At 45.5% G+C, this 11215-nt stretch overlaps 2 protein-coding genes across 3 annotated transcripts; one reads left to right on the top strand and one right to left on the bottom strand.

The window, feature by feature from the left end:
- The first annotated feature begins 306 nt into the window (after positions 1-306).
- Positions 307-5314, top strand: LOC123397454 (wiskott-Aldrich syndrome protein family member 2-like). The gene is made up of 3 exons (XM_045091982.1): positions 307-1209; positions 4646-4716; positions 4824-5314. Exons 1-3 carry the CDS (start codon positions 436-438, stop codon positions 4906-4908), a joined length of 930 nt encoding a protein of 309 aa, XP_044947917.1. The 5' UTR covers positions 307-435; the 3' UTR covers positions 4909-5314.
- Positions 5315-5869: 555 nt separating this feature from the next.
- Positions 5870-9261, bottom strand: LOC123397453 (asparagine synthetase [glutamine-hydrolyzing]). Of its 2 annotated transcripts, XM_045091981.1 has the most exons (12): positions 8820-9261; positions 8645-8740; positions 8179-8320; positions 7850-8040; positions 7605-7766; positions 7444-7524; positions 7141-7362; positions 6938-7072; positions 6742-6822; positions 6569-6655; positions 6345-6452; positions 5870-6249 (listed from the first exon to the last, which is right to left on the bottom strand). In XM_045091981.1, the coding sequence occupies exons 1-12, from the start codon at positions 9036-9038 to the stop codon at positions 6016-6018; spliced, it is 1758 nt and encodes a 585-aa protein (XP_044947916.1). In that variant the 5' UTR covers positions 9039-9261; the 3' UTR covers positions 5870-6015. The 2 variants fall into 2 exon arrangements, with proteins under 2 accessions (XP_044947916.1, XP_044947915.1); XM_045091980.1 differs by having other exon boundaries at positions 8645-9257.
- Positions 9262-11215: the final 1954 nt, after the last annotated feature.

The raw sequence follows: 11215 nt of genomic DNA, 5'->3' as shown, positions 1-11215 counted from the left end.
GGAACAAATCGTGGTGCGGCGACCAAAGGGGGTGGGAAAGAGCGCGGGTGAAATGTCCGTCCCGCCAACCGTTTTTCTACGATACAACACATCATCGTATAGGCGCGGCAGAAACCTATGTTTTCGCGGGTCGGGGAGGGGATTTTGCCACGCCCCTTAATTTTTTTACGGGTCGAACGAATTTGAGGGGTCTGGTCTGAGAACATTTCTCGCTCCGGTTTTTATTTTAGGGGTTATTTTACCGGGACATTGTACAGGGTTTGGTAGAGATGCTCTTATCACACGCTCACGAACCATATCTTCTTCCGTAAGCGAAAGGCATTCTAGTATGAAACGGACATCCGCTCCTTAGTCGTATCTCAGAACCTTCTTCCTGCTTCCCTCAACCCCCCAAATCCCGGCGGCGGCCACGGCTGATCGGCGCAAGGGGGAAGAATGCCGTGCTGCCACTGGGTGCTCTCCGTGGCCGAGAGCAGCAGCAACAACAAAACGCCGTCATGGCTCCACCGCCTCCACACCAAGGGCGGCCTCTCCTTCCCCTCCCACCTCCAAATCGATGACCTCCTCTACGGCCGAATCCAGCTGTCCCCTCCCTCTCCTCCTCCGCTTGTCCCCCCTCCGCTGCTGCTGCCGCCGCCGCCGCCGTCCGACCGCGACCACGCCGCCACCAACCCCCAAGACCCGCCCCATAATCCCAAGTCTATCCCCAAGCCGCCCCGCAATCCCGCCCCCCCAAACCCTAGTGATACCAACAACAACCACCCCCCACAGCCATCGCCGCCGCCGTCGCCGCCGCCACTCTCTGGCGTCATCTCCGAAATTTTCGCCGTCCCCTCCGCCCCGCGATCCAACCGCCTCCTCAAGCCCTTCCGCAAGCAGTACCGACCCCGCCCTCGCTCCAACGTCAAGCCCGCCAACAAGGACGACAAAGACAAGGCCAAGGCCAGGAAGCGCCGCCGGGACGATAGGGATGCGGCTGCTGAGCACGGGGAGAGGCGCTCCAGGACGGAGGTCACCGTCATCGACACCAGCACCGACGGGTGGAAGGCCGCCAAGGTACTCGTCCGCAGGGGCGCCAACTGGAAGATCAGCGACAGGAAGAACTCCGAGATCTCAGAAACTGAGGATCACAGCAAGGGCAAGAGGAGGGCCGGCCTTGTTGCCAAGGTACTGAGAGATAAAAAGAAGGGGAAACACGCTGCCTCGCCGGTGAGTACTCTTCATGCTCTGCAGTATGTGTACTGTTTAATTTGCTTGTCCCTGCATTGGACAAGATCATATATTTATCAGTTCGGAGGGTTGGTGTCTACCATCCAGTAAATCCGTATTCACTCTAAATTGCAGGATGCTTCTAGCGATTGACAAACTATATTCATGCTCAGATCATGGATTCTATTCATGTTCAGACAATTTGTGCATGTGGGATCGTAATGTGGATATAAATGCTGATACTTAACAGAAATTGTGCCCTGTATAGTTAGAGATGGCAGATTCAGTTGTTACTACTCCCACCGTTCCTAAATATAAGTCCTTATAGAGATTTCAATATGGACCACATACAGAGCAAAATGGCTGAATCTACACACTAAAATATAAAATATGTTTATATACATCCGTATGTCCGTATTGAAATCTCTAAAAAGACTTATACTCCCTCTGTACCTAAATAATTGTAGTTGGAAAGAACTAGACTAGTTCTTCCCAACTACAACTATTTAGGAGGGAGTAGATGTTATTAGCTGTATTAAATTTCTAGTGCCGCTGTTTAAGGCTCCATACTCATTTTCTTGTGTGTCTCTATGTACTACCTGTGCATGGTTAGCTATATACTCCCTTCGTTCCTAAATATAAGTCTTTTAAGAGATTTTACTACGGACTACATACGAAGCGAAATGAGTGAATCTGCATTCTAAAGTATGTCTATATACATCCGTATGTAGTCCATAGTAAAATCTCTTAGAAGACTTATATTTAGGAACGGAGGAAGTATATCTGAGCCTGCACAGACATATGTAGAGACATGCAGAATTAAGCAGTTCCTGGTATAATTTGATATATTGACGTGCTTTGGTAACTCTATATGTGTGTTTAAATCATATAAATCTGGTGGTTTGGTAGTTACTATCCTACTTCAAGGGCAGTGCTTGTGTTGTTAGACATTTTTGGAAGGTCACCCTGTGTATTTCGGTGGGGAAAGATAGAAGGCACACGGGTTAATGGGTTATGACTGTAGTTACTAGTCTGGGTAGGATGGATGTTACACGTATTGGTGTTTCTGGTCCTGGATTGTGAAACATTTGTTTTGTTGAGTGTTTCTCTTAGAGCAACTTCAACAGACGCACGCTAAAAAATATGCAGCGCCTGAAATAGCATTTTTTAGCGCGGGGGAGGGCGCTTGCTCCAGCAGGCGCGACGCTATAGCTCCAACAGACAGGCTAAATTTACAGCGCGTGCGCCCAACACAAACAACATATCTCCATGATCAATACATCGCGCACGTCCAAACATACAAAAAAAACAAATAATAAAAATCAACTAGTTCATCGACAAACATTAAAATTCAGATACAAGCTACAAGCAAATTCAAATTCAACTAGTACATCTAGACTACTCCTCCTCCTCGTTGCTGTAGTCCGTCGACGACAGCATTGCGTCCTCCCACCGTTCATCGTTCGAGTCCCAGGTCATGTCCGGGTTCCCTATCTGGAAATCGCCAGTGCCTTGCGCCTCTACGCTTTTCCTGGTGTTGCACGGCTCGCTCCTCCCTCCTGCTTGCCCAGGACTCGTTCTCGGCGACAATGTCCTCCGGGTTGCATGCGCCACTCCGCCATGGCGGCCTCGTCCCTCTCGGCGCTCCCGATTGCGCGGTCCTTGCTTGGTGTTCACACGCGGGGGAGGCGCTACATCCTGCACTTGCTGGCACGTGAAAACATCCTGAAATTCATCTGTGCCCGAGGACGCCGGAGGCGCCAAGCCGCCGCGTCGTACGCGCGGGCGGCCTCATGGGCAGTCTCGAACGTGCCGAGCCCGAGGCGCATGTTGCCGGAGCGGATCTCGGCATAGAACATGCCGGAGGGACGGGGGCGGACGCCGTGGTAGCCTGAGATGCTCCGGGGGCGCGGCGGCATGGCGGCAGCAGGGGAGAAGGCAGCTGGGGCGAAGAGAGAGGCGACGGAGGCGAGGAAGAAGGGCGCGGCGGCGGCGGGGCACTGGCAGAGGCGAAGAGAGAGGCGACGGAGACGGCAGTTGGTGGGCTCCCGCGCGCGGGATTTATAGAGCGCACCGAACGCCGCGCGCCAAAACTGCCACGCGTGTGCGTAGTTTTTTTAGCACGCCAAACTTTTACTTGCCTGCTGGAGCACGCCAACCGACCGCGCGCGCACAAAAAACGCGTAATTTCCCGCGCGCGCCAAATCTAGCGCGCCTGTTGGAGTTGCTCTTATGTTGGATTATGTTATCACGTGAAACAGAGTCTAGTGTAGCTTCTTCTGTTACAACAAGCAGGAGATGCATATATTATGTGTTGGTTTCAGGATGAGAATGTTCCTTTTAAAGAAGCACATCTGTTCACTTGTTTAATCTAAATTTTTGAATAACTGTTCTTTTAAGTTGGATCAGATAGTTTAGCTTTTTTTTCTTTGATTTTTTTTATGTTGTGACCGAGGGAAAAAAGAATGGTTTAATCTCTGACTCACTGTCGATGAAAGGAGATACCAGTCACAACTTTGGTCTCCCAATAGAAAGGCACTAAGATGTCAGATGCAGGTGGACGCTTCTGCTGTGTGTCCGCGACGTCCGCAACTCTAATCGCTTGATTAGCAGCGGCCTGCGTCCATGAGTTTTGACAGCCTGCTATGCCCGGCGGGCACATGCGGTCGTCCGCATAGCCACACTAGCTGATAAGAACAGAACAGCTTGTATCTAGCTCCTGTGATTGGAGTTGCAGACTAGCTGAAGCTCAACCACAAGTAAACATACAGTCTCGTGTAGACAAACATGCCCAAAGCGATAATATCATTTTCATGTGCTGACGCTTGTCCCTGGCAGCTGTAGCGAATGGCAGCGTGCCCTGCGGCTGTTTGTGTCGTGCTTAGCGGACTAGGCGGATCTGGCAGGCTCCACTGGACGTGTCCACCAGGGCCACTTCGTTTTTGCGTCTCGTCGCAAAGCTGTTTAGGTGATTTTAGCAGCGCGGACTAAACGGGCCCGTGGACGTCCGCGTCTGCCTGCATTGTGCTGCATGGTTCTTTAGGAAAAGAAACAAGTTTTAGTTTAGTTATTACTTTCGTTGTACTCCCTCCGCCCCAAAATTCTTGTCTTATATTTCTCTAAATATGGATGTATCTAGTCACGTTTTAGTGTTAAATACGTCCATATCTAGATAAATCTTAGACAAGAATTTTGGGACGGAGGTAGTACTTAGCAGCTGTCATTAGATTTGCCATTTGGTATTGTGTCTGCCTCATGTGAAAACCAAAATCTGTTGAGCACGAGATAAGCTTTATGGTTGATCTACGTGTTAAGATAGTACAAAAGCGAATGTTGTATTGGTAGCCCTATGATGTACTATTATTACATGGATAAAATGTAATGGATTGATGATGCATTTTTCTCTAAGGCTTTGCTTGATGCATGTGTACTCCAGGGAAACATCCATCCTGGTAGTGGAATTCTGATGAAGGTACCGGATGATGCTGCAGTTGAAGCACCAAAAAGGTAACCTGATCATTTCTCTGGTGTTAGGATGCTTTTGTTGTTGTAAGCACAAACCATTGAGTTGCCTTTAGATGCTAAAGAAATTTTCTTTTACCTGAACAATGCAGACCAAGAAGCTGTGAACCAGTACCAGTAGGCCAAAGTGCAACTATTCTTCAGATAACAAGTTCAAGTACCTGTAGCCAGCCTTGAAGGTGGCTTTAAAACAGAAATGAAGGCATGAAGCCAGGAATCGCATAGCAACATATTTTCATTACCTTGGGATTAACAAATTTAGCAAAGAAGTTTGTGTTATCCTCTTCATCTGTTGATGTCTTCATTGGTCCCTACTAGATATAATGATTTGCATCATTCATGGTATCTTAAGCTGGAACCTGCAATAATTTCATGTTCAAAGATGAACTTTTGCAACTTCGTTCGGTGCTAGCTAATGTGGCATTAGGTACGGGTTTGATCTATTTTAATGGATGGAGTAGATGATGTTTATACTGTTAGCTCAGTTATTGACTTATTGTACAAGTTCAGTTGGTACTATCAGCAAACTGTTGCCTGTAAGTTATAAAGAATTGGGGGCAAAACGTTGTTACTTTTCGTGCGAGTTTATTTTGTCCAAGCCTCCCATCTTGATAGGATATCTTGCAGTAGTGATGTTTGCTTTTGAAGAAAGAATATGCCATTTTTTTTCCCCATAATCGTTGACATACATAAAGGCGCATTCAGAATGTATGAAATTCACACGGAGCAGGTCAATTCTCCTGGCAGAACCTGGGAAACCTTGCAGCATTCCAAATATGGCCTTAATTGCCATGTTGTATTAAAAGTAAGTTTTGTTGGAGAAAGATTAGCTGTGTTGGTTGTAAACAAGTGATCTAATATAAGAGTTCAACTGAATTTACTACTCACTGTTCAATTCATCATCTTCTTTTCTTTAGTGGTAGTGTTGTTTTAAATGTAGGTGGGCTACTCGTCTGTTCACTTTGTACCGCTTTGTATTCAGAAAAAGATCTTGCTTTATCATGCTACTATGGCCTCTTTGAACTATTGTAGCCAATATTGCAGCTTTGTACTCCTCTCAAGTTGGTTAGATTTAGCCGTTTATGTCAAATAATAACCATCATGCAGTAATGTTTTGATATAAGTTGCCAGAAAAGGATTAGAAATCATCCGGTCTCTGATTTCATAAGAACTATAGAAACATTAATGCACAATCTTCACTCAACCTTAGGTCTGCATCACTCTAATGGCAAGACTAGGTACATCTTATTTCTTATCAGAAACGGCAAGCAGGACAGGACACCATCAACTCTCAATTGCGACACCAGGTGCCGCAACCTTGATCATCCTCGGCTTCTTGCTGGTTCCTGCCATGATGGTTGCTGGGAGATGCTCCTGCTCATAGGCCGAGAGATGGACTCCAAGTGCTGCTCTCCCTGAGGGATCCAGGTTCCCCGACCACCGAGCATCCCACTCTACTGCCTTCGCCGTGCTGCATGCGACGCTTGGCCCGCCTGGCACTGTCAGGATTGCCGAGTTCTGGTACAAGAGCAACAGATATGCTTGCATCAACATAGTTATTCCATGGAAAAGTGAGTTTTCTGTTTCATGTTCTTGCTGTTTTATTTGCTCACCTGGGGGAAGAACCTCTCAAATATCATCCTGTAACAGTAGGCCTCTTTTGTAGTCGGGGTGTTGTGTGGGTAAATGAACTTCGCATTTGACATCATCTTATCGGTCACCTGCATCAATAATTTTACATCTCGTGTAATTATATCATTTCACAAATAACTGAATTTCACTACAATTTTACGCACAACAGTGATGTGTTGACCATGAGAGGCAGCAATGTTTTTACATTTGATTCTGTGTGAGCCTTTAGGCCATCAATCCAGCTGTAGCCAACACCATCACTGAACTGCTCTTTCTGCCTGTACAGAATGTGCTGCAATTGCCACACAATAGAAACTGTTAATTCCACTTCTCTATTAACATATTGATGTAGCACAAATTTGAATTAAAAACTGTTACCTTCGGCAGGAATGGTTGCTCCTCGTCATCAAATGCTTTCCTCAGAACCCACTTCTCAATTCTTCCAAGATCAGGCCGGATCTGTAACATCAGATATAGTAATTGTCTAAAAGTAGAAACTGGGAAGACATTTTACAACAATATGGTATGTTCTTTCTCAAGTTTCTAGATTCGTAAGGTTTGAGCTTCAGCATACCATCTTCCACTCAGGATCAATGCTCATTGCCTCATTGATAAACTCCTTGTCCAAGAATGGCACACGTGCTTCGAGGCCCCATGCAGATGTTGCCTTGTTGGCCCTCAAGCAATCGTACTGATGCAGAGCTTTGATCTACAGTGTAATCATTATGTCAGGGTGTCTGAATCCGCCATTTTTCTGAACATTTCTATCTTATTCACCTTTTGACATGTCTCACGGTGGAGCTCCTCTTTGTTGGGTGCCTTGTGGAAGTAGAGGTACCCTCCAAAAATCTCATCGGAACCCTCACCAGAGATGACCATCTTGACCCCAAGTGACTTGATCTTTCGTGACATCAGGAACATTGGTGTGCTTGCCCTGATTGTTGTCACATCATATGTTTCGGTGTGATAAATCACATCCTCAATTGCATCAATGCCATCCTGCAATGCTTTGTGCTATTAGTACAACAACTAGTCTGGTATGATCGACAGATGAAGCATGCAGCTTCTCATGCTTGCTACCTGAACAGTGAAGGTGAACTCATGGTGCATGGTGCCCAGGTAATTGGCTACCTCCTTTGCAGCCTTCAGATCAGGTGACCCCTGCGTAATAGTAATGTGGTGCAATTTGTTGGAAATCTGCTAAAGGTTACAGTCATTGATGATCTTTTTCAGTTCCATACCTCAAGTCCGACACAAAAAGAGTGAAGCTTAGTCCCCCAGCGCTTTGCAGCCTTTGTCCCTGCCAGGTGACGAACTGTAACGGCTGCAACCAATGATGAGTCAAGGCCACCAGAGAGTAGAACACCGAATGGAACGTCTGTCATAAGCCTCTTGGTGACAGCCTGAAAGAAGACTACACAGTTAGACCATGGTGGGATCTTAAAATTGTTTTTTTTTTTAATTTCAGGCAATGGTCTCGTCTGACCTTTTCGAAAGCTTTCCTGAGAGCAAGTGGATCATATGGCACTGAAGGAATGACCTCCGAGAACCAAGGTGGGTTGTACCATCTCTTGAAGCCTCCCTCCTTGCTGGAGTAGAGATGACCAGGTGGAAAGATCTCAAAGTGCTCACAATCATCATTCAGGCCCTTCATCTCTGATGATATCCACACCGACCCTGGCAATTTGCAGAACATGAGCAGGTATGTTAGACAGATTTTACTTGTCCTTGACTAGGTAGTATTACTACTGTGTGACAAGATTGTCTGAGGGTAGGTATTGTGTGTCATTATTGAGTAAAATTAACATGACTCACCATCAATTCCCCAGCCAACATACATGGGTGTGACACCAATGGCATCACGGGCAGCAATGAAGCTGTTGTCGCGTGTGTCGAGCAAGACGAAGGAGAAGACACCATCCAGCATGTCGATGAAATTCTCCCCATGCTCCTCGTACTATACAATGGTAAAATTAAGTTATGCATCCACTTGTTAATCACATATATTTCCAGTTTGGTTAATTGTCTTTTTATCTTCATGTTTATCGATGACATGGAATCATTTCTCTGTTTACGGTGGTCAAGGACTACAAATGCAGGAAATGTCATTCTGGTGTTATTCGTGCCTTTCCCGTACCAGAGGTGTTCTTTTTTTGACTTGTGATAGATATGTTAGTGTCTCGCAACTTGGCATATCTTAATGATATCATGACTAGTAATTATTGTTAAGGAGGAGGAAGAGGAGAGTTGACATTTGAGTGTTGTCATGTAGGTGACTTACCAGGTGTGCGATGACCTCGCAGTCGCTGCCTGTCCTGAATGTGTGGGAGGAGAGCTGCGCCCGGAGCTGTTCATGGTTGTAGATCTCTCCATTCACCTGCAAGGAGAAGCTTGTTTTAGCAGAAAGAAGCAAGCTACAATAGTGGCAGAGAAATTCACACAGAAGGTAAACATACAGTGACGACGATGGACTTGTCCTCGTTGTAAAGTGGCTGGTCGCCTGAGGCAGGGTCGATGATGGCGAGGCGCTGGTGGGAGAGGTAGCAGTCACCGACCTGGTGCATGCCACTCCAGTCGGGGCCGCGGTGCTTGAGCCTGCGCGAGAGCTCGAGCACCCGCACTCTCTTCCCCTGGGTGTCATCGGCGCAGCCCAGCACTGCCAGTATGCCACACATTTTCGCTGGATCGACGGCTACAGTATGTAGCTAGAAGATCTCTCTCCGTTCTTCCGAATGAGGATGGTTGTGCCGGATGAGTTGCACAATAGCGTCTATTTATAGGCAGCCAAGAGCTGAGCCTGAGAGTGAGGAGCGTAGCGGGGCGCCGCGATAGACCAGTAGCTTGTTGCATGGTGTAATATCACATGTATTCTATTCCAACTTTTCCTTTTCCTTTTCCTTTGGGGTCTTGTGATGACTCATCTGATCCTGACCGCCTTACCATCTCCATGCATTATTGATTATTTTAGTTTATTATTAGTTCGTGTCCCTTGCTAGTTTTGCGTCGTACACATTATTGTTTTTGTTTATCTTTCTTGCTCTGTACGTATTTGATTATCCTTGTGGTATATACAGAAGGGAGGACATGTCAGGGTGCATCTCGTTGGGTGATCCGGATCTCCTTGAATGAATATGCTATGCTGCCCATGGCTTACGTAGTAGTGGGAGGACATGTTCGTCCCATTATTGGTGCGAGTGTCGACATGAGCGGTTCATGTGCATCACTGCGGCTACCTATGTTGCTACATGCCCAGTCCTTGCTAAACTCTCAGACTCTGGAGCTGCATGTGCCCCTATAGTACGTCGCTAGGCATGAAACAAGGTTACTTATTTGTAAGGTTGTTTGGTTTTGTGAACTGAAAAAGGAAAGCTAGAGAGAACGGAAAAGGCTTCGACTTATGTCTCTACTAGGAAGATCCATATTTGTGTTTTGCCAGCTTATCAGAGGAGAAGGCTTCGACCTATATCTCTGAAAGGTTACCATATAGAATATGGTAATTAACAAGGAAAACAGTAACTTAAAACAAAAGACAACAAAGCACAAAATAATCAAAAAATAAATAAATATTACTTCCTCCAATCCATGCTACTTGTTGCTCAAACGTATGTATCTACCACTGGAATATGTCTACATACGCTTGTTTGAGCGACAATCAATATGGTGAGGGAATACATGAAAAACCATACTAACCGTCTTTTCCTTTTGATTGTATGCCGTCTGCAGGAGCTTGAAAAATGCACTTAACATGTGGTAAGGGAAGGCTCTGAAGATCGTAATAGCCACTCGTCACTAGAAACAAGATCAACTAAACAGGGGTGAACCCACGTTAAGGTGAGTAGGGGGCCAGGCCTCCACTGAAAATCTAAAATTTCAGTAAGATTTGCTTGTGTTTTTTGAAATATATTCTTAAACCCTTTGAACTTCTAGAGAATATGCCTCCATTCAAATAATTTGTCCCTACTCCATACACTTTCTAGGGCCGTCACTACAAGTAAGTGTTGAAGGAACAAGGGTTGAGACATTACCAGACACAGCACATGCTCGGAATCTTTCACCTCCAGTTTAGAGCGTTGGAGAAATCATACCATGCCAATAAATGAAAAGAAAAGGTTGAAGTTGCCACACGAAGTGTTAACTCATTTCCTTGATTGACACACAGTGTTAAGATCTGAAGAGTGCCAACAAATCTGACAACACATACCCTCGTATGCCAATTAGTCGACGTTGAATTGGACGTTGTAGAGGTATGGGAGTTGGAGAGATCTCAATCCAACATGCCATCGTGGCCGCCACGCCGCCGATGTTTCTATTTTTTTAACCAAAGAGAATATGAACCTATGAAAACCAAGAAAGATGAAAGAAGTGGGTCTCTATTTTGCTAGCCCCCTTACAAGGTCGTCGGGCGGGAGAGAGGAGGAGGGCCGAGGTGAAGATCACAAGACGAGAAAGAGCAAGGGGACCGAGGCAACGACGTGGAGATATTCGATGATGGCTAGGGTTGAAAAGGAAGGATGCTAAACCAAATCTTGTTGTCTTTTTTAGGGGAAATCTTGTTTTCTTTGGTAAGCTATAATAAATACCATTCTTTCTTCTTTGGTACGCAATTATAATTAACTCTCTTTTTGAGGGACGTAATTATATTTAACTTAGTACTAAAAATATAATCATGCACCGTTGCAGTTCACAACCGATTAATTGTTACTATTCTCTTCGTTTTTAAATATTTATTTTTTATCTTTTTATTATAAACTACATACGGATGTATATAGACATAATTTAAAATATAGATTCATTCATTTTGCTTTGTGTGTACTACTTCCGTTCTTAAATATAAGCCTTTCTAGACGTTTCT

Source organism: Hordeum vulgare, chromosome 5H, assembly GCF_904849725.1.
Source record: "Hordeum vulgare subsp. vulgare chromosome 5H, MorexV3_pseudomolecules_assembly, whole genome shotgun sequence".
In the NCBI taxonomy this organism is placed as follows: Eukaryota; Viridiplantae; Streptophyta; class Magnoliopsida; order Poales; family Poaceae; genus Hordeum; species Hordeum vulgare.
Note: the sequence above shows the minus strand (reverse complement) of the source record. Positions and strands in the feature narration are given on the sequence as shown.